General features: G+C 29.5%; 1 protein-coding gene and 1 long non-coding RNA gene across 2 annotated transcripts in view; one reads left to right on the forward strand and one right to left on the reverse strand.

Moving 5' to 3' along the window:
* Nucleotides 1–522: 522 nt before the first annotated feature.
* LOC133665951 (uncharacterized) lies at nucleotides 523–1,972 on the reverse strand. The gene is made up of 2 exons (XR_009829431.1): nucleotides 1,415–1,972; nucleotides 523–1,029 (listed from the first exon to the last, which is right to left on the reverse strand). It is a non-coding gene; the product is annotated as an uncharacterized LOC133665951 (long non-coding RNA).
* Nucleotides 1,973–2,228: 256 nt separating this feature from the next.
* LOC108000095 (transcriptional activator cubitus interruptus-like) overlaps nucleotides 2,229–25,106 on the forward strand; it is a 177,327-nt gene continuing 154,449 nt past the window's right edge. Inside the window, exon 1 of the mRNA XM_017060266.3 lies at nucleotides 2,229–3,456. Within this exon, the coding sequence (XP_016915755.1) occupies nucleotides 3,200–3,456 (257 nt within the window). The 5' untranslated portion in view covers nucleotides 2,229–3,199. The remainder of the gene's footprint in view (nucleotides 3,457–25,106) is intronic.

A 25,106-nucleotide genomic window follows, 5' to 3' on the forward strand; every position in this document is an offset into this window, starting at 1 on the left:
CGATTAACCAATTTTGCAAACTAGAAATAATTGGCCATATATCTTAATGAAAATTTTAAGAAACAATTAATTGATTATGTTATGATAATGGAGAATAAACTCTATGAAGATTATTAAGATTGAAAATAATCAATATTTATTTAATATTATAATTCCTATATTGTTTTTATATATTTTATTAGAGAATAACAAGAGAATAATTTTAATAATTTTTTTTTTAGTTTTGTAATATTACTAATCAATTAAATATCGTCATTTTTACTTTCTTACTTTGTGTCATTTTAATTAAATCAAAGATATCTGGTTTTTTAATATTATTCAGAATTCGAAACATAATATATTGATTTCCTTATAATTTTACAATTTTATTTATTTATCTTAAAGAAAATAATATTTTAAACATGTTACATTTCCTCTATAATAAAGTAAAGATGTTATCATCTAATTTTAGATTTGAATTATAGTTCATATAGTAAATAAAAATTATAGTAAATAAAAATGAAATTAAATAGAAAAATGGAAGGATAATCTGTATTGTTAGAATTTTTTTTATTTTCAAGAAAAAATAATTATTAGTAGTAACATAAGAAAACAAATTCTTATTTAATATTCTTATTTAATAGAGATAAACAGAAATTAATTAGAATGACATTTATAATCGATATATATATCATTAAATTCATAATTTTTCCTGTTATTAAAAAAAACAAATGAAATACAAAAATGCAACATGTGCGAAAATGTTGAACTTTCTTTAAACAAGGAACATAAGTGGCTTATGGAGTATTTAGCTTCCGGCAGATATGAAGTTTCACAAAGATAGCCGGTCAAATATTTTTTCCTGCTCTCAGAACAATCTTTTTCAGCGCGTGAATCCGAAAAGTGGAGAAATCTGGCTAGTCGACGACACAAATTCCTGAGAACCCAACCGCCTACTGTCAACGTGTCCTGGATCTTTTCTTCGTATTTTCGCTTCCGACGGTTTCGTGTTTCCATGGATTAGTTGTAACACATGTGTGACAATCATGCCTGTTGCACAGAGAAAAATTCTAGAACATTCTATTGTTTTGATAATTCAATGTGGTTCGTGCTAAATTAAATTAACAACCAATTAAATAATGTTTAATTTCTTCTAATAAAATTTCGTGTGTAATTTTATTCATTTAAAAATATATTATGAACATTATTACAGCATAATATTTTTGTAATATTTATATTATAATCCACTACATTCATTCTACACGAATATTTACGTTTCAGCATCTCATATGTGTGTTATTAGATTAAATAGGAAAATATCGAAAATGAATGGACAATATTTAACTCTTAATTCTAAAATATTAATGCTAAAAAGAATATAGAATAAATAACAGTATCACACTTATATTTCATCTCAAAATTAACGCGTACTAACCCTTTCTTATTCCCCTTAATCAATCTCCAAAAAAATTGCTTCTTCCTTCATCCTTCAGCTTTTCCCAAATTAGTTCAACTCTTAAAATCCACCCAACATCCTCTTTATCCCTTAAAAAAAAATCAAAACCTTATCCCTGAAAACCTTTCTTCCGTCACTCGATGCACAGGACACGGGCCTCGCTAATCGTGCCTATCATCGTGGACACGGGCCCTTCTATTCGCACTCTGATGGATAGTCTCTCCCCCTGAAATAGTTTTGTATTCCCCCGCGTGTCACCCACGCACTCCCTTCCCCTTGGATCCTCCGCCTCATACGCCTTTGCGTACGAAGGGTGCGGGAGGCCAGGAGCGGGGAGAAAGAAGCGAAGGTGGGAGTCAGGGACGGCTGGTGCTAGTTGAGTTGTCGAGCTGACACGCGTTCTCCGTCCTCCTCCCGACATCACGGACCTTCTTTCTTCGACCTTCGTCCCCACTAAATTCTCCCCCTCCCCCGCCTCGATTCTCTTTCCCTGCGAGATTCTTCCCACCATACCGTCCGTGGATCCACGCTCGACCCCTCTCTTTCTCACTCTTTCTCTCTCTTCATCCTTCAACGTATCCAACGATTCGAATCGTCTCGCTCGTGTCGCTAGCCCAACGCCGGTAACCAGGGGCGTACGTCGAAAGCCTCTTTCTCGCTCTAACTGCGAGTTTTCCTCCGTAGCACGATCCTCGTCACACGCCAGCCACCACCGTTCCGTTGCTCGTGTTGTTGATGCTGGTAGTGGTGGTGGCGAGCGTGATGGTGGTGGTAATGGTGGTGGTGGTGGTGGAGCCTCAGTACCGCCATACCCGCCAAAGCACGAGCACCGTGACAGGCCGCACACATGTCCGCGGATTTTTGGGACTATAACCCCCGGAACACTTTACTTGCCACTGACTTTTTCCGCGACCGACTTGGATCCGTGTCCAGTGTTTGGATCCCGACAATACTTACTTATCCATTTGTGTGGACATTTTGTTATTGTCGATTCGATTGTTCGTTAGTGGTGATCGTTGATGTTTTGTTGGTTTTGGAGCGAAAGACTGGTGTGACGATCAGTGAAACTGACCAATTATGGTGTTCGTCATGGTGTAATGGGACTGATTGCTATATGGTGATCGTAATTTTGAAACGATATCGAATTTTAAACTTTTCAGTGTTAATTTCTTTCATTATTGACTTTTGTCAACTGATTAATATTATATCAGTGGATCGTACGATGTGCAATTGCTTACTATATGATTTTCAAGATTTAATCAATCTTGTTTAAGTGACTAAAGAGTTAACTTTAAGTCCTAAGAGAAACTTCTTGCAGATCTTCAAAAGAAACATTCAAAGAAACATTCAAAACCAACCAATTTCCATTGCCTGGAGAAACAAATGATCAGTGAAAATCTCCTTTTTTTTAATTCATAACAATTTACAAAACATATCAAAAATTCGAACACATCCGCCGCGCTCCGACGGGAAGTAACCGTCATCAAATCTCCTTCATCAACAACATCAATAATACGATGAAATACAATTCATTCACTAGCAACAAACATCTGCCTGTGATCCAATAATAATCAGTCCAAGTAGCTGTACAAGAAAGGAAACGAATCTTAATCGAAGAGCGGAAAAGTCTGTTCAGGATCGACGGACTATGCAATCGTGGATCGAGGGTGGTCGGGCACGGGGTGTCATACAGGACGATCTTCCCTGATCCTGGACGAACAGGCAGCCAAGTCACCCTCTGTGGCGCGGAGCAGCGAGAACAAAATGCCGGAAAAGGAGGTCGCTTATCATCAGGAGGCGTTCTCCCTGTTGCCGCCCCCGCCACCCCCACATCACCCTCACTCGGCGTTCCACGCGGCTTTCCACCCGCATCCGCACCCACCGCCTCCACCATTTCATCCGCACCATGGACCGCCACCTCCGCCTCATCCGGCTGCGGCCGCTGCCGCCGCATGGGAGCATCACGCGGCCGCTGCGGCTGCCGCCGCCGCCGCCGCTTTTCACGCTCCACCACCTCATCCGTAAGTCTTTTTTCGATCTTGCTTTTTATTAAGAAGATATGAAACTGCTTTCAACTAGAGATGAATTCAAATTTTAACACATTATCAGCCGATAGGATAAAATTAAGACTTACGACTTTTTAAAATGAGTTTGGTTTTGGATATATCTATTGAAATTAAATGTCTGATTTGATACACGAGATCGGTTTATGGTTTGTTTAATTTTAATTTTTCTTCTTGAAAAATGTTCGAAATAAGTGTTTGATAAAAAAAAATAATCACATAAACGAAGAGTTCGTTGGATTCGAAAAATAAAATCGAATCTGTTAGATTATTCGAATATTAAATTTCTAATAATGTGTCACGTAACTTTTTTTTTATTCTTTCAAAGACAAAATTTCGATTTTTCAATGAATAACAATGTTTATTTTCTTTTTATTTTTGTAAATCAAGAATTTTTATATTATTTCTAGTTTATTATATTCATTACCAAATTATACTTAAATTTGTAATTATAAATTTAAGTATTTTGCACAATTTAACGAATTTTATACAATTAATATTCCTTAATAAAACGAAATTTCATTAGTTATATGTTATTTCTTCTATTGCGTAACACCAATAATGTGTTAAAAATAAAATTACGTCAATAACAATTTATCATTCAAAGCATTGAATAATCACTGTTAAACGTAGCCGACGAATGGTCAATTATAGTAGCTATGAATAAATGTTATGTGAAAATTTTAAGTAAAGTTACCATTTAAAATAATATTATTCGAAATTTTAACTAATTAATTTTTTAATTCGTTAATGCCCAACTCTATCGCCTACAAATAGCTCATAGATATAATTTTCGCTGATGTGTATGCATCTTGAGACACGTTGTTGCAGATTTCAATGAACTTGAAATTGAACATTGTTAGACTTATCATTTTGAGCAATTTCTTTCTATATGTAAATAAAAGATAGAAAATTTAAGAAATGGTATTGAAAATTAAAAAATAAGTAGAAAAATTAGTGTGCAAAGTGATTGATTATTTATTGTATATTAAGCAATTCAATTAAGTTAGATAAAGTGAGACAGTGGAGAAATAAAAATTATCTCATTCAATCGTTCTTCTACTTTAATAAAAAAAAATAAATTGTTTTTAATTTGATATTTTAGATATTTTTAAATAAGAATTTTTCTATTTGTTTGAATCCCTAAGTTGATCTGTTAAATTTTTTACATTTTTATATTAATCTGTATAATTAGATTTAATTTTTGAATTATGTACATAATTTTTTACACGATATATTATTATATGTTCTAACATAGCCGCATCATAATAATTATATTTATATGTGTATCAATTGTTACAACAATTGTTATGAGATAACAGTCTATATTCTGATTATCTAATAATAAATTTTTATTAGTAAATTAAAAATAAAAAATGACAACTTATTAAAATCACTCAAAAAATAACTTTTTGATATGTTTATCAAAATGTGTATCTGTGAATAACTTGTAAGCACGAGATTATTGAAGATTGATGAAGAAGATTCTTAAAAGTTTCAAGAAAGTCTTTTTAAATAAGGAGTTTGAATTTAACTCTTTTATTGTTAAGAATGATATATCATTTATGATATAAAGTGGTTTATGAAATATTTTAGAAGATATGTTTATGCTTTAATCTAAGAGAATATAGATTTGAATAAAAAAAATTCATACACAAAAGATAAAATAAAATGTAAATATAATATTAAAACATGTAATCTTATATGTTATGTGTATAAAATTGTACTGTGAAATATTTCGTTTATAAAGATTAAGAATTGAAAATGCATTTCTTGGAAATTTTTTTCAAAATCTTTTTTTGAATAAACGAATTTGAAAAATACAAAATTGAAGAAAAAGAATTGATTGAAACGATTTTTAAAAGATACTTGAGAATAGGTTCGGTGAAAGAGAAAATTGAAGATGATTGATCTTCAGAAAGTAGTATAGTATAGATGTTTCTTGAATGTTGATGTGGTGTATAAAATAGAGAATAGTAAAACTTGGGGATGATTGATGTTTTTAGAAATCGAATACAATTATTTTTATGAATGATGTAGTAATAGAGGAAGTCAGAAATGGTTGACTTATAGATAGGCAGTATATAGATTTCAATTGTGTGACAAACTATGATAATTTAAATATTAAATACCTCATAATAAATAGATAATTTTGATCGATCTTTGATGTATTAATTATATATAATTTATATATATAATTTAAATATATATTGAAAGTTAAAATATCTTAGAAATTTATTAAATGCAAAGTTTAATGAAAGAAGACAATTGTTAGTAAGAAATATTTATTCAGATATGCAGAATAATTAAGTCATTTTACTATATCTACGTAATATTTAGAAAATCATTAATTATTTTATTATTATTGAATTTATCCACCTTTAAACACGTATCTGCAATTTATTCACATTTTAGATGTCATTAAATGCTTATTATAGTAATTACAGTGAATGATAATTTTTAAATTTTATTATGACTATTTGAAACTTTACTGTTTTTCTTAAAGAAATCTTTCTCAACATATTTCTTTTGAGCATTTTACAAATTACCTATCCAAGAAAACCACAAAAAATAATCTTGATATTCTAACTACTTTAGATACTTTCATACAAAAAAATTTCGTCACTTAATTTAAAATATTATTATGCATTAAAATTATTAACAAACACACATACTTCTATAAAAGCTACTTTTCAATGAATGAAAATTACAAAAAAATAATACATGATCTAAACATAAATCCGTGTCTTTATTATGAAACTTCTTGAATTAAGATTCCGCTAATTTTCTTATTCGAAGAGGAACGAGTTTCTGAAATAATCGACAATAATATCTCATTGAAAATCATTAAGAATTCCAACGCTAAGCAATGTTCTCCTACATCATCTTTCCTCTTGTGATTGAACCGCTCCTGGCGCAATAGATCATTCTTAAACAGCGTATCACCTCTTTTATCCTGGAAGAATAAACGATCGCGTTTGCATGTCAAGTGATCTCATACGAGTTTGCTTCACGCGATATTTAATTCAATTATATATCTGCGGTTACTTTGTGCACCTTGAAGTGGCGTAAAACTCGGGCGACGCGCGTCCCGACGATTCGTCGGCGCGGAACGCGCGCTGAATGAGAATCAACGAGCCGCGACCCAATGATAATCTATGCCGCGAATCACCCTCGATTATGCTTATCTATCAAAACATCGATTCCATTCACGGCTCTTAATTACTCTTAATGAATTTGGGGACCTGACAAACACGAGGTTATTTACGTACTTACTTTTTTTATATGTTGTTTTGTCTGAATCGCGATAATTTATACTTTTTTTTTTTGCAGAAAAATACAATTGATATTCAAGAAACATGGATTTGATTATATGTGAATTTTTTTTCCGATCACTTTGAATTTTTTATGGTTGGTATTGGTAAAGATTGTATAGGTAAAAATGAAGTGGAAATAAATTTCTTTTGTTTGAAATTTTGTTTTTGAGTAAATCAAATTTGAAGATTTCAAGAGTAAGTGAAATTGATTGATAGTTGAACGTGAGTTCAAAAATAATATTAATGGAAAATTATTATGTACATGTAAAGATAAAATTTTATTGTTTAAAAGTTTCTTTTTATTTTTTAGAAAATCGATATTAAATATATAACAGAAACGACAGGTAATGTTTAAGAAATTATACTTCGATTATATATCAAATTTTTAAATGAAAAAATGTATTTTGTTTTTCGTTCATTTAAAAAATGTTTTATTGATCATTTGTATCCAATTGAAAATTAATCAATTTTATTTGTATTTGAAGTTTTTAAATTCTGCACGAATTTATTCTGCACGAAAAAATTTTCTTTTTTTTTTTCATTTTCACATATAAAATCTCCTGTTAATTTGTATTATTAGTTTTCAAATACTCTAAAAATCGTACATTATTTATTATATATATTGAATATAAAAGTATTCAAACATCATAACGAAATAAATAACAGATTCTATATCTTAGAATTTATTGAAATAAACTATTAAAAATTTAAATATAAACATTTATTATAATTACATATAAAGATATTCGCGTGCTATGTTACAGAATTTGTAATTTATAAAAGCATAAATGACAAGGTATCAAAACATATTATAAAATCAAATATCAAATTGCTCAGTTTTCTCAAATATTTCTATTATATTTTACATATATGTATAAAAAGAAGGTAGAAAAAGATAAATTTCGATTTACCGTACATTTACATAATCGATTATTTTCTATCATATTATTCAAATAATTTTTATTCACTATAATGAAAATTTCTTAATCATTTCATATTAATTTCATTGAGAAATTTTACAATGTATATACAATGACTGCATAGATTACAAATATTTATGCAAAATAAAATTTGTACGAACACGATTCAAAAAATGGAGCTTAAACAGAATTTCATTTTTTAAATAAAACGATGCGAATCATATTCTGAATATTTTATGTCTTTTTTCCATATTATGTAGAAATGCATTTTGTAGATATTTTTCAATAAATGCATAAATTAAAAATCCGCAGTCTTATAATGATACATATACAATTTTTCATCAATTCTTCTGATTATACAATACTTTATACAATGCTATCTCTAATCGTCATGTTTCTTCATCTATACAAAAAAAAAACAAACAAAAAATTAATTTTTAATAAGGATACAAAAGATAGGATACGATAAATAGCTAGATGTTAAAGAGAGTGAAAGAAACGAGAGAAGGAAAAGAAAAGGGATGAAACGGAGAACGACTCAACGATGGTGAATCTGACTGTTAAAGAGGGAGACTTTTTACGTCTTAATCTAGTTAATTAAGGCGGTTTCGCACGTTTTCACGTTCTGCAAACATGACACGCTATTGCACGCAATGAGATTACCTCGGCGACTTGTTAAGGCATAGGTTAACGGGCTCGTGGAAATGTTCAAGCCGACGCCGAAGGATAATTGGACGTTTCTAAACGGTCTGCTTAACCCTTTTCACGAACGATATGCGGATGGAAGTAGCGATTGCCTTCATTCGAACAGTGTTTCGATGATTTTTCATTTCAATTAATCCTTAATTTTGAAAAGTAATTTTTAAATTTTTGTCGAGCATAACAAAAAATTCAGATAAATTTGTACTTTGTAATTTTCTTTTTATAATTTTTGTGTTTTCATGAAACAATATTTTCATCGAATGAAAATTATGATGAAATTTACATTTTGAAATCAAATTTAAATCTTTTATAATCTAGTATTTGAAATTTCTGCTAATTTTTTTTCTAAACTTTTTTTTATAATCTTATATCTTCATTTCATTTATATTTTCGTAATCAATATTTTTAGTGAATGATCGATAAAGAAAAAAGAAATAAATATTAATTTTTTAACATGCTTTGAGAATGATATCAAAGATATTGAATTTTTATGAACTATGAATCATAAGTTTCTACATTAAATAACATTATTATTTAATGTTAAAATTTAACATTAATAAAAAGTAATAATAATAGTTTTAATATATTAAAACTTCCTTTATTTGGAAAAGTTACATAGTGTTATTTTGATGATATTTAAATTAATATATATCATACAAAAATATGTTCATTAAGATCATTAAATCATTAAAAAAAAATTAATTAAATTATTTATAAAATCATATTTAAAATTTCATTATTTTATGTTTTAATTCTTGATAATTTTACTTAAGTTTTTAACTTATAATCACAAATAGAAAATATTCTCTCTCTCAATTAAGAATTAAATCTAAGATTAAAGCTAAAGTGAATAAGTATTCGAAAGATAATCTGAAAAAAAAGGACATAAAATTGAGAATTAAGTTGTGAAATTTGTATGACTAATAATTCAACTTTTGGTTGATAGGTATCGTTTATCTTTTCCAAAAATTTTATTGCACGAGTCTCTTACATACCAATTACTTGACAAGATAAATGTAATCAAGATACATAGGGGCAGAAAAAGTGGAAGCAAAAAAAGTAAAACAATCTCTTCTTTCTCTCTCTGTTGTAATTACGATCGTAAGATCGAAGGAACAAGCAAGTAGCAGGTGTTCGATATTAGCCAATTGGCCAGAGCAGTATCGGTTCAATTAAGCGTTTAATTACACCAGCTAGCCAGATTGATACCACCCCTTCAATCATTCGTGAAATCCGTATTCGTCCTCCGATTCTTTCCCTTTTGATCATTTTATTTGTCTAAAACTATAAATATTAAATAGATCTGTATTCATATCTCTATTTCGTTTTGAACATTTGATTGAATTAATCACAAAAAATAATAAATAATTCACAAAAAATATCAATATTTAAATATGATATTTCTTTTATTATTTATTATTTATTATTATTTCATTTTTATAATTTATTATTTTTCTATTTTTAATTTTTTAATTATTTATTAAGTTATATATGTTGAATAATTTTTGTAATTTTTCTAATAAAGATTCATAAGATTTAAAAATCTTTCCAAAAAATTTGAAAATTCTTGTATCAATCCAATAAAATGTACAATTAAAAATTTTATAATTCATATTTCTTTCAATAAAAATCATTGCAATCTTTTAATTTCGTAAATAAATATCTTTTTAAGTGAATTTCAATTAAATTTTTTTTTCTTTCATGATTTCATATAAATTAAATTCTATTGTAAAAATTCATTCATAATTACTCAAATATTTTTTTTCATCAATTTCTTTATATTATAATTTCATCTACGAATAAAATTACTCCAATTATAATTAATTAATAATTTCTTTTGAAAATAACAGTTCTTAAATCTTATGAAATTAATCCTACTCGTATCGAATACTTTGTCTAATTCCTAATCATTAAATAAATTTAAAAAATTTTTAAATTTATTGCATTTATATGAATGAAAAATCTTAGCAATTGATTGTGAAAATTAATTATTATTATTATATATATTATATTTTCATTGTATTCACAGTGAAATAGCACAATAAAACAAATCAAATTTTTGTTTAAAAAAAAATCTTGGAGGATCTCTTATTAATAATTCTCAAAGCTATCTACTGATCACAATTCGAGAATTATTGATCTGTAAGATTACGTATCAAGTTTGAAATCGATTTAAAACATGGTCGAAGAATCGAGCAGCGTCGGCCGGCGTAAAATTCACGACTTGCGTTCATATTCGGTGTGCCCCCTTCTGTCTGTTTCGTCGGATATTTTTGTCTCTTTACGAGGATACGAGAGATGCGGATGTATTTTTGCCATCAGCGTGTGTTTTGCCTTACCCTATGCGATATCGTCCATTTCATTCTCCGTGACGAGCCTAAATGTCCAGCGGATGCGCTCGTTTCCGACGTGTTTCTTTCCTTGACTGAAAATCATCGACTGGCGCCGACATTTCTTCGAGATTTCGAATATGACGCATTCGATTGGTGAATTTATAGCGGAGTGATGCCAGTCGTTATTTCCGTGCAAATCTGAGTGGAATTTATTTGAAATAATAATTTAAAAATAATTTTAAATAGTGTTATTTATCACAACATATGCATTTAATGTATATATCGTGTAATATATTTCAATGAGGTTAGATTAGGTTAACTTAAATGTAGCAAATATTTCAATGATAATCTAAATAAAATGAACGAAATTTATTTCAAATAAGTTTAAAGAAAGCTATCTGTTATTTAATAAATAAATGTATTTCAGTCGAAGTTATATTTTTTATTTAATCAATTGAAGAAATTTGAAGTAAGACAAATATTTGGAATTAAAGAAAAAAAAATTAAAGAATTGATTATTTTCAGAATACATGTTGAATATTATAAATGTAGTAATAATCGTAATAAGAATGTAATAATGTTAATTAGAATGAATAATAATAATATAAAACATTTGGCATTGTATATTAAAAAATTAATCATTTCCATTTAAATTCAAATAATAAATAACAATGGTAAATAATAAATAATTTATTTCATATAATATGCAATGCAAATACATTTATTTGTATTATTTCAAACTTAAATATTTAATTTTATAAAAATAATTAATTTGTCTATTAATAATATAATTTTGCTATAATTTTTTCTTAAATATAAGTCGAGCCTGTTTTTAAGATGAATGATAGTATTTTTTTTTGAAAATTTTAAAATGTTAAAAATTATATATGTATTGATAAATTGATAAATTATATATATATATAGAAAATTTTTTCTGTAATTTATCGTAATAAATTAAAATCAATATAAAAATAATGAAAATAATTATCATTTTCAATTAATTTATTTAATAGAAGTTATTTCTTTTTCTTTCTTGATAAAAAAAACACTGAAATTTAAAAAATTTTTAGAACAAATAAAACACATTTTTGCTAATATCTATGCTTTAATTAACGTTACTCTATATTAAAATATTTTTAAAGTTTGAATATATCATATCATTCATATATGATATATTTTTCAATGAATAATAATTTTTAAATAAAAATTTATATTAACATTCTAAATTAATTTTCTCTTATCTTATAACTTTCTTCAAATTCGTTACTTACTATTTTTGAATTGCTTGAATCAAACGAAAATATCATTAAGAATTGCAAAATTCTAAAGAGCGTAAGATATATTCCATTCATTACAAAAATCAATCATTATTCTCACGAAATAAGTCGCGATACTTTTTCTTGGAGAAGATCCAAGATCGAGCTTCAAACCGCGGATTGAAAATTCTCAGCGTAAACAGGAAATCGTACGCGTCTCTTAAAACAAGAAACAATTCGTACTCGGTCAGTTTCCCTTCGATTTAACGAGGATTCATCCCAAGATACGAGAGACCAATGATATTTACATTTTCCGGCACAATCAAGCCGTTACTCATTATCCACGGCTCGTTGCTCGTCACGACGGGATTCGAGGATCGAGCAGACACTTCCTGGCCAACGGTGAATGCGATACCAAGTGCACTTGCCGATTGCAAATGCAAACGGTTGTCGTTTTTCTCCAGCAAACGTGTCCCGCGTGTAACACTCGCCTAAGCTGTCCGCGAATACATTACGCCAGTTGTACGCGCTATAATCTCTATGATTCAAGACTTTTCGTCGCCAGGAAAAATAGAAGAGAGATTTGAAGATAATCGAAGAATTTTGTTGTTATTTTAAATGAATCGATTCGTGAAAGGATTTTAATGATTATTAGGCTATGACATTGAAGATGTTTTGTATTCTTGTTATTATTATTATTTTTTATTTTCTGAAATTTTTTAATAATGGAAAATATTACTTTGGAATATTAAAAAACATTGAAAAATATATTTTTGAATCATTTTGAATCTCTTCAGAATAAAATATAGAAAATATGGACTATTATTATTTATGTATGCTAAATTTTTCATTATTTTTAATTATGCATAACAATTCTAATGAATCAAATAATATCAAAATAAATTCTTGATTTATTTTAATTTTTAAAAAAAATTTAAAAATAAAATTTTCGAAATTTAAGAAACGAAAATTTGATATATAGAGATTTTGTATTAGAGTTAATATTTTTACAATTGTAATTATGTTTAAAGAAAGAAAAATTTGTAAGTGTCGTGTTTTTTTTCTTAACTTTCGAGTTGAGAGAAAGGAGTTGTCGTTAATGACGAATGGTCGATTACTGGCAGGTTGTAAACCTGTAAAGTATTATTACTTCAAGTTGTTGAGGTAGTAACAATAAAAATTTTACTCATAGAAGTAAATTTTTATTTACAGAGATCGAATTACACTACATTTAAGAAGTAAAATAAGACATCTAGGAATGTAGCAAATAATTCGAATTCGAAGTAATTCTATACTTTTCATGCTAAGAGAAATGTTCATACTAAGAGAAATTCTATTATATACAGATTTTTCAAATTATAGTTGAGATAAAGATATATTTGAAAAAATATATATTTTTTTGTAATCCTCTTCTTGTAGCTATAAAGTAAACTTGTATTATTTATGTTCCTGATTTATTTTTTATTATTTCTCGAAAAATCTGACTGTGGAATGTTTATTTCGAAATCTTTCTTTTATTATACACTCTTATGATATTTAATCTCATCATACAATCACAATAAAATTGAATGTTTATAAAATATATTAATAAAAAATGAAAATCTTTTCAAGATTCGAAAAATAATATTTTAAAATTTGAAATTTTAAAATCCCCAAGAAATCTCCCTTTTCTTTATTATTTATTTAAAAATAACATTCAAATTTCGATATTATAAAAAAACTTAAAATTCCACTTAAACTACCTTTTCCAAAACGAAGCCTCAAAAAAAATCGAAACAACTTCCATATGAAATTCACAAAGACCACGAAATCCCATCCCGCGTACCATCTTGTATCTACAATCTCCAAGACCTCTGGTGTCCACCATCGAGGAGACTGCACCAATAATTCGAGCATCGACACCAGACCCCTTCGCTCGCGTTTTCGTGTCCAGTTACAAAAACGAAACGAAAAGGAGAAAAGAGAAAAGAGAAGGAGAAAAAACGGAAAGAATCTTGAATCGATTGCCTTATCTGCCCGAGCATGGAAGCTCCAGATTCCCTGAGGAAGTCGAGCAGCGAGCGGTCATAACGTCAGGTAAATCGAGGTATCTGGTCGTCCTTAGGCGCATTTTTTTATCAGGATCGACGAGGCCCCACACACAGCTCGTGGGAGGAAAATCTGGTCCCCCTTGGCGAACAATGAACGCTTGCGTTCCGTTTATGAATCTGTCGGTCGCGTGGGCACATCTCGGTCATCCCAACGAGGGTTATAAGGGGAAAAGAGAGACATGGGGCGCGCGAAACATGCGGGTTGTCGCGCAAATCGAGAAGAGACGAACTATCAGCTCGGAGCGGAAAGAGGGATATTAAGAAAGGGGGTAAAAGGATCCTGCAATACAAGAGTGTTAAAATTTTAATTTTATTTTAATTGAGTTTAAAATTTTAAAAGTGTTTAAAATTTTATTTAGGAAATGGTTGAAAAATTACGATTTTATATCAGTTTTTTTATAGATGTTAATATCTGAGCAAAAATAGGTTAAGATAAATCGAATTTTTAGGTAAATATTTAAGTAAATTTTTTCGAAATTTGTTACAAATTTGTATTTGTTTTCGAGAATCAATTTTTCATATATTATTAATGCGTATCATTTCGATCATCATATAAAATATTATTTTATACCAGCTATAAAAACTAGTTGCTATAAAAACAGATTTTTTTGTTAATTCTGAACATTTTGAAAAATATATTCGAAAATAAATTTTCTATGTTTGCTCTATCCTAATTATATTTTAGAAGAAAGTTCACGTAAATTGTATTTCACAGTCCTTCATCAAATTAGAATCGCTTAAACTAGCAGTAAAAAATTATTAAACTTTGAAGTTTCATAATTTCATCATTTCGGTATCGGCAGAAAGAAAATCGGATTAAAAGATGAAAAAATCAGTTTTTAACAAATCTATCGAAATTATACAATTTCAAGTTTTGATAAATTGTACAATAACTAATTCAATAATTGAATAATTCTAATTTCTTAATAATTATAAAATGATCTTATTATTAATTATAAAATAATAAGATTATTATTTTATAATTAGTAATTTTATATCTAGAAAATAGTTCTAAATAATTTAAAAATTTTTTTTAAATTTTCCTAATAATAAGACAAAAAATTTTCAAGGTTGAATTCAACTTTTTACAACTTCTATATTCTATATTTATATTCTCTAGAAATAAATTCTAATGTGTATTTAACTAGACCAAAAACCCATTCTAATTTTTTTCATCATTTCTGTTCATTCCAATCGTTTCCTTTAGGAATCATTGCATCCGATTCACTTCTTATCCTCAATGATTCTTTCTCATTGAGCACAAGTAAAAGATAAAATTCACATCATGGACTACTACATAAACGAATACTACTACATACCACGAATTTATGGAACAATTTAATATATCGTATATATTTACGCGATTTCGTGCGTCGGTCGTTTCGTCTGCGACCACTCAAATCCGATTGTTTCGATCAAGTCGGCGGTCCTCTTCCGAGAAGCGAGAGATACGATTATGTCAGGTCGTTTGCTGGGTTCGATCCGTTCGCGGGCGCAGATAGCAATTCTTGGACGTCGCGAGTAATGTCATCCTCTTTGGATTCGGTTGTACAAGTCTGGGAAGTTGTTGCTCTTGATTGGAGTAACTCAAGTGTTCGTCTGTGTGGAGGAAATGGAAGACGTGGTGGAATCGTTAGAAAATTCAGTTTATATACGAATTCATTTTGTATCTTGAACAAAAATATACCATTAAATATAAATTTTTGCATTTACCGCGTTATTGGACCACATCCTTACCTCACTTTCTTTGCTTCACGTTAAATTTGATATTTTATGCTATTCGATTTATATTTTATTTGAAAAAAAGGGATCGTGAAAAAGGGAAATAATAAAAAGGGAATAATTTTTCTGAATCTATTCGTGATTTTTATCGAGAAAAATGAAGGGAATTTGATTGGTTAGATTGGAGAATCGTGTTTTTGATAAGAATCCTCCTGGCAGCGAATTTAGAAAGATTGCCACGACATTATAACCTAATCTCAATCAATCAAATTTTAATCCTGATTTTAATCTCGACCAATGCAACGTGACGCAAAATGCTAGCTTGTGTTTACCATTGCTACCAGTTTGAATGATAAATGTTAATAGAAGCGTAAAAAAACGTAGACAGCTACATGATTGGTTACGAAAATATGGAAATACATTCTAATTATGAACGATTTTAGAAAGTATCTTATCGAGTACGAACCAGTTAGGATAAGATCCAATTGGCACGCCATCATTTCACTGTGATTTATGTTTTTAATAATCCGATCTACGCGTATCAAACCTCAAGATCCTGCAATCGAAAATAAATATTTCTTCGAGCCGAATATGAAATGTTATGAATATTATTCAGACGTACCGCAAACGGATTCACGAATTACATTGCATACCACCTTGGTGGCGTTAAATGGGCCCGAGAATTCGCCTCAAATAAAAGGAAACCAGTGGGGAAAAAGAAGAAATAGGATGAAAGAAAAGGAATTGAAGGGGAGAAAAATAAAAACTGGGAAAGAGGGAAGGGGAGGGAAGGGAGAAGCAAACGATTTTCAAGAAGCCTCTATCTCGTATTCCCTGTCCGTCCTGGCTCGAGGCGCGTTGCGCGTGTAAAAACGGGAGCCGATTTGTCAGCGAGGCGGGATCGCGATGTACACGGTAGGAGCTCGTCGAAGGAAGACGTTCCGTTGTGGCTGCGTACCCTCGCTCTTCTTTCCTCCCCTTTCTCGCTTGGATAGAAAGGGCCCGCGGGTACGATACGAAGCGCACGCGCGATTTATCATTGGCGCGGCATCCATTGATAAATTCCAGGCATTCATAACGCCACGATGCCGCGTCGTACACGCCGCGATGCACAACGAAAGGGACACACGATACCCGAGCACGATACGATACCGAGACGATACCGAGCACCATAGCGTATAACACAATCGGCCTACACCGTGGGCCTGTTACGTTGCTTGCTCGCGGGATAAGACTCGCAAGCACACACACATATACACGTACACATGTATACACGTAGCGCGGAATTGGCATTCGTGGTGAGACTGGTAACGCGAGAACGAAGAAATCCATCGAGGGGGTGAATTGCTCGTTTGTTGCCTTCTTTCATTTTTTTTTTGTTTTTTATTCTATTTTATTTTTTTTGTAGTTTTATTTTAGGAGTTTGAAGAAGAGAGGAGAGAGAAAAGATAGAATTTAGAAAGAGTGAGAAATTTTGTTAGAAGAGATAAGGGTGGTTTTTGTACGAGTGAAATTTATTTTTTGATAAATGATATTTCGTGAATGGTTTTTTATTATTTTTTCGTGATTCTTAGAAGGAAAGGGGAAAATTTAAGGAGAGAAAAAGATGTGAATAATTTTTTTGGAAACTGATAAAGATGGTTTTAGATAAGATAATTGGAATTAATTTCTGAAAAATAATTTATTGTTATTTTTGTAGAAATAGATAGAAATTTGAAGTATTTTATTTTAAGGAAAAAAAAAGATAATAGAAGAGAATGGAATTGATTTTCCAGAAATGATTTACTTTATTACAAAAATTTATAAATAGTCGGATTAGTGTATTTATTATATAAAATTTTAATATAAGAGAAATACAGACGAAAATAATTTAAAAAGTTACGAATTTTTGAGTTATATATGAATATATCGTCAATAAACGATATATTCTATGGCTTTGTATTAGCGTAGAATTTTTGTTTGCTTCAAAATTTGATAAAAAATCACATAAGATTAGTGTCTATGATTTTTATTATTCTTATCTTTAATTTTTGATAATAATTTTATTGCAATTGATAAGAGTTTTTGTGATAAGATAAAGATAATATCTTTAGAAGAGATTAATAAAGATATTAATCTTTAGATCTTTAGAAAATTAGAGTAAATTTAATAATAAATAATTCCAAAAATAGATTGTAATAACTATGATACTTGATAATAGAATAATTATCTTACATAAAGTTATATAATTCATTAATTTTTTACATTTACAATTGAATTCGATATTAAAAAATAAATTATTGTTTTTTCATTTTTAAAGAATAACAGATTAACAATTTGTCCCCTAAAATCCAAATATATTTATTACTCTTTCATTTAACAAACCTCTCGAATCGAACATTTTCAAATCCTCCACCCCGAAAAATGAAACACGAATTCTTCTCACAGAGTACTATACTCCTGTCGTGTCCCAAGTTTATCCCGTGTCATAAAGCAGGAGCGTGCTCGTCAAACCAATAAGATTCATCGAGTTTTAGCAGAGAGGGGAGAAGCGCGACTTTCACGCCACTCGGCAGCGACAAGTCCGCCTCGTCCGGCTCGAAAAGGCCTAATCGCCTTAACGAGACAATTAGTCGATGATAGCCGCCGATAAATCCCAGTTTGTTTTGTCTGCTTTGCCGGACGCTGTATCTCGTTGGAGAGATTACCGTGTCCAAATATTTCTCGCGGATCGTTCTTGTAAATATTCGTTATCGCGACTCTGCTCGATAAATAAATTTGCAGCTTCACAACATGACGATCGATGACCGTTCGTGGAAATCGAAAGACAGCCATCGAAAGAATGTTTATCGGACGTTGATCGAATTATAGAAATAGTTTTTACATGTTTATATTTATCAATAATAATCGTTTAATAATATTGTATGAATATATGTATATGAAATAGATTTATTTGAATGATGATATTTTATGAAAAGATTTATTAATTTTATATTTTTTCAAGAAAATCGTTGGAAGTACGAGCAAAATTTCAATTTCGAAATTTTTCCCTTAAATTAAAATCAATGCGAATTCATAATTTTTCCTAACTTCGAAAATCAAATTCATAACTTCGAAAATCAAATTTCTATTCTCAAATAAAATATGAATAAAATTGAAAAATAACTGATCGACACAAAATTTAAGAGATATAAAGTTTCAACTTTATTTATTAATTAATATTGATTAATATTTATTAATTTATTAATATTTATTAATTTAAAGAAATATTAATAAATAATAAAAAAAATAATAAAAGAAAAATTTTTATTATTGTATATTGAATTTTATATATATATTTATAACTAATAGTCTTCGGTATAGAGATTGTTGTATTATTAAATATGCAATAGCTGATTCGATATTTAGAAAGCATTTTGAAATAAACTTTCAATTCTATGAAAAATTTTTATAAAAAATCACAAATATTTTCAATTTCTTTCTGGAATTACAATTCTGGAATCTCTGTGAAATATTTTTATAGATATCTAAAAAAAATATTTTTTTAAATATTTTACTGTACTGTATGAATATTAAATTTAAAAACAACTTGGTTTCTTTTATATTTTGTATCTATATAAAATAGAATTTTATATTGAAAGAATAATCAATAGATGAATTTTTGGGGTGAAATTATATGTAATAATATAAATTATATGTAATAATAAAATTTACAATACAATAAATTTTACATATCTTAACATTAAAAAAAAAATAATGACATTTAATGTCTATTTGAAGAATTCATTCATTGTTCTTAATTCCAACGAGATATATTAACAATCAATTAAAATATCAAAAACCGATATTGTTATATCGAAAACTCATTTCTTGGTTCATTAAGTCGGTTAAACAAACTATATTCTTCCTCTTGAAATATTTGCTTAGTATGTGAAACAATGTGGTTCAGGACAACGACACGCGTGACGGTGAGATTCGAACCGGCGGAAGTGGTTGCAGCACGGCATTCGTATGTTTGCGGACTAAAGACAACACCAGTGTAAATCTGTTTGGCCAAGAAAAGCCTGGCCACGTGGCGTGCACGTTTGCTTCGTGTTCCGGCCCCGGGTCTAACTGCTTCTTCTAATATTTCCCCAGAAAACACAGGGTTGCACCATCCGTTCGCCAATTAACCCTCGTTCAAAGGTGAAAACTTCTTAAGGATCTCTTCCAAGTTCCAATTTTTCAAATATCTATTGAATTTTCTAAATAGAAAATTTCTTAAATAGGAATGTTTAAAACGATGTGTCTTGGAAAGTTATATCTTTGTAATTTTATGAATATACTTTCATAGGTTCATTAATATTTTATGTGGAGAAAGCGCATCAACATAATTGCATGACAGATTAAGAAAATCTATGCATTGCTGTTAAAATAAATGTCGAGATTTGTTATTTAAGTATTATATTCGCGTTTTATGTCCCTTCATATTTTGCGTTATAAAATTATGTTTACGTTAATATTATGTTATAAAATTGTATAATATAAACTTAATTACACTATAAAATATCGTTGACTGCCTAATGGCAAATAAAATTATTCCACCGCTTAAGGAGTTAAAATCTAAATAATAAACATTTCAAGTATTTATGAATAAAAAAATTTTAGATTTCCAATTTTAAGAACTGGAAGAATTTTTATTATTTATTGAGAGGATAGTTTTTGAAACAGTAAATGTTAGAATAGTTTTATAATATCATCTTAATTTTATTCTTAATTTTTCAAAATACTTTCAAAATCTTTTATTCTTCTATACTTTCCTTAAAAAAAATCCTTTTAAAATTTCAATTCGGAATTTATCTGATAAAATCATACGAATTTTTCGAATATATTTTTATATATCTATTTAAAACTGAAAAATAAAAAATTCTTCCCGACAAACTTATCATTACATCATCTATCCACAAATCCACCTCTTGATTTCCTCTCACCAAACGTTGAATCTTAAAATCCTCAATCCTTTTTCCAAAAGAAAAAAAAACCTAACAATCTAACAATCTAACACGCCGGCTAACACCAGTCAAGAACAAATATTCCGTCTGCGATCCATCGATAGTTTCTTAATTCCACATCCGGAGATTCCCCGAGGGGATGCGCGGCAAACCGACAACAATCGGATTAGCGGTTGTAGTCCCGACACAGGAGATACGAGGATCGAAGTATCTCGGCAAAGAAGTATCTCGAAAAGAAAGAAGAAGGGAGATCGAAAAAGAAAGAGGGCAGAGGGTTCGAGGTTTACCTTGTAGTTGGATTTAAACGAGCAGAGCTCTCTCGAGTGGCGTTCCTACGCGCGAAGATCTCTCTTCTTGGGCCACTCCCGCCTCTCTCTCTCTTTCTCTCTCTCTGTTTCGTCTTCATCGCTGCCTCTGCTCTCATCGTCCCTCACTGTATTCGCCGCTTTTCAGAGTGGTAAATTCTCGAACGCCATAACACTGCCACCGTGCGTTTGTTTGGACAAGGGCATTATGAGATTTTATGCGAGCTGCGCGTGCTTCCACGGGTTCCTGGGTGTTGTTTATGCACCAGCGCGAAGAAGAACGCATCGACATCGCGAGAAGATTTTCGAGGAAGCTCGATTTTCTATTCACTGACGAGCTTTGAACGAGAGAGAGTTCGATGCGGCGGCCTCGTTCTCGCTTTTTTTCCGCCCTTCCTCTCTTTCGTTCGGCGTGTTCACACCGATTGGACTTGAAGTCGATCTTTCTTTCTTTCTGAGCAACGGGATGATGAAGAGGACGGAGACATTGTTGTCTGAGAAAACGACACGTCGCGTGGTTTTCTCTTGAGATACGAGATCGATTCGTTAGTCGGATAGATATGATTGTTTTCGTTGGTTTCCGCGAACTTCCGCACGATTTTAGGACGAGAAGAGAAGATATGATAGCCGAAGATTTTTTGTACAATATTTCTTTTTAGAAAATTTATTCATAGTTACTAAAATTGAAATTATCATTATTTATAAAGATAATATTGTTTTTTCTTTTGACTTTTTGAATCAAAATGTATAAGATCTATGAATTATTTCTAAATGAAATATGTATTTAAAATAAGTAGACAAATCAAATAAAGTAAAAATATAGATAAATGTAAGGTTCATTTATATATAATTTTTTTAAAATTATATAAAAACATCATATTCTTGGAATAGGTATGAACTTATGAATTACAGTAACAATCATCAATTTTTTCTTAATGTCTATATCTTCATATGTTCAATGAACACAATTTACAATGGAACATCGATATACGAATAATTAATTCAGATAAATATTTTTCGATAAGAATCAAAATTTGTAAATACAATTAAAGATTAAATAATTTTCGAATATAAACATTTATTTTATTAATAAATATATATATATATATATATTTGTAAAACAAATTTATTATAAAAAAAATTAAGCATACATGCCTGGAATACAAATATTATTATATACATATTCATCCTATGTTTGGATAATCGAACATTTGAATAATCAACGTTAGCATAAAACATTCTCACAAATAAATATATAATGAAAATAAAATTAACAACGCGAATCACGAAATACATATAAAAAAAACTAGAAGCTGGAATTTGATAAAAAAATTCACAACTATCAAAAGGAATAGTAACACAAAAGTAATAATAATAATAATTCACATTTCACGTCACTTCTATTTCAAACTTCTTCGCACTATACACCAAAGATCAAACAACACCTTCTTCGACAAACACCGCAATCTACCTGAAGATAAAATTACCAAAGCGAATTGCGATGTCCGCGCAGAGAAACCAGGAGCCCGGAATATGAGAAAGTGGAAAGCTTTAAAAGGATGATCAAAGGTGGTGGAAGAGCGTCAAGGAGGAAGAGAGAATCTTCTTAGAAACGACATAAAGATAACCGCTCTATTCGAGAAGCGGCAAGGCGACTGGTAATCCCGGTGTGCCCGGGATCCACCGTCATTGACTTCTGTCCACTGTCAAGTTAACGACGCTTAATGACAGCTGACAGAGGCGGCGGCCTGAGTCGAGAGTGTTCCTCGCGGTTTCTTTTCACAACCGTCCACTGGAAATCGTTCGTATACCGCGGAAACCGTAAAATCGCTTTGGACGGGGACAACTTTAATGCCGATCGTCCTCGTGGGCCCGCTCTTTTCGATTTTATCATCGATTCCAGCCTCCGTTTAAGCTACTCGGGACGTGTGGTAATCGTCAAACGCGTTCATCGTCTCGAGGCTCGGCAGCCGCTCCTTTGTAATACCTGAAACTTGCTTGGAACTGTAGAAGGTGAAATTTGTTTATGAATAGAGTGTTTTAAAAGTTTGATAGTTTAAAGAGTTTAGGTTTAAGAAAAGTTTGGGTTTGATTTTTGGAGAAATTTGTGAGTTGGAAGAGGTTAAATAAATTATTTAAAGTAATCATTTTATATTAGAGTTTTTGAAGGTTACTTTTAAGGTTACTTTTGAAGAATATTGATTCATTTTAGAAATGGATGAATAATAGTTTGAATAATTTTGGCGATATATTAAAATCTTTCGTTACTAAGATAATAAACTTTTCTTAGTATATTGCATAATTATTTTAAATATAAAACTTGCATAATTTTCTTTTGAATATCTAATTATATTAACTATCTAAAAATAGACATTTGAAAATATATCAATGAATTTTTTCAAAATTTTACATGTGTATAAAATTTTGTGTGCAAAATCTGAAAGATAGATTAATATATCATAAGTTAAAAGAATAGTATATTATAGTAAACAATGATTAATAATAATTTATTTTCTTCCACGTATACTTCCATATATTAATAATATCAATATTTTATTTTACAAAGATAATTTTAAAGTTTCTTAAACTTATGGATAAAGACGAAAAAGACAGTGTTTTCAAGATAAAACTCAAATTAACTTTTCTATATTTTTCTATTCTTATTAACTTTGCTATTTCTCAAATCTTTTTTGATTTTTTATTTTAAATTTTATATTAAATTTTATATTAAGATTTTTTATATTAAGTTTTTTTATTTTTTTTAGAGACATTAAAATTTTAGATTTTAGAATTAATTGTTGATATTATTAAAAATAATTTATGCTAAACTCGTTTGAATTAAGTTATTCTTATCAATATTCTAAGCTTTAATTAATTAAAAAATAAACTTCTAAATTTTCCATAAAATTAACAAATTTCAAACTTTACATTATATTAACTTTATATTATATGGAACTATTTAACAATTTTATTTCCGCCAATATTCTAATTAAAAAAAAAAAGAAATCCTAAATTTTTCATAAAAATAACAAATTCCAAATTTTATATCGATATAAAACGTTTCAATAATTTCAATATCTATATCAAACTTTAATTAAGAAATAAATTTTCCATAAAAATAGCAAATTCCAAACTTTATATTAACATAAAGCGATTAAAAACACTCCAGCTAGAAAAGAATTTCGAATCACTCAACGGTCCTTATCGACGGCGATAATATTTTTCTCTAAACAAAAGAATTCGCGGCGCAAAGATACATTTTCCTCTAAGTTCTGTGCCAGCTTCAATAAAACCAGTCGCAAAAATATTCTGAGCCACTACGAGCTGCATTCCGCTTGCACACGCTTGTCGACCAAGCGAGCGCGTGATAAGGGAAACGTATAATAAGACGTGATAATGGGGTTGCAATAAAGATACGAAATGCATGAGGCCGGAATGGAATGTATCTCGTTCGTGTTACAATGCATAAAACCGAGATTTCCATAAACTTATGCTCGGTGATTCTGTCTCGTGTAAAAAAAAAAAAAAAAGAATATTTGAATTATTTCAAGAACTCGAAAATTTCATATCTGCATTATGAATATACTTTCCAATCTTGGAGGATTATTACGTACTAGCTGGCTTTTATATTCGTTATGATATGAATGTAAATTTAACAAAATAATTTTTATTCCTATCGCTTGTGATATGAATATTTCATTTTCGGATGAAATATTCTTGTTGTGTATGTTTGTATCTTTCTTAAAGAATGATTTTAGATTTTTCTTTGATTCAATTAATATTGATGTATAATATGCTAATCATATTGAAGAAGAATTTTAGAATTTTTCTCGTTTGATATATAATAATGTGCCATTGATATTATAATTTTTAAATAAAAGATTTCTAATGTTTTGAAATGTGTGTGAGTATGTAGATCAACATGATTTTTTAAAATGTGGATTGCCTTTTAATTGATTCGTTTATTTAATAGATTTATTATGAGTGAAATTA

Source organism: Apis cerana, linkage group LG4 (assembly GCF_029169275.1).
Source record: "Apis cerana isolate GH-2021 linkage group LG4, AcerK_1.0, whole genome shotgun sequence".
Classification (NCBI taxonomy): Eukaryota; Metazoa; Arthropoda; class Insecta; order Hymenoptera; family Apidae; genus Apis; species Apis cerana.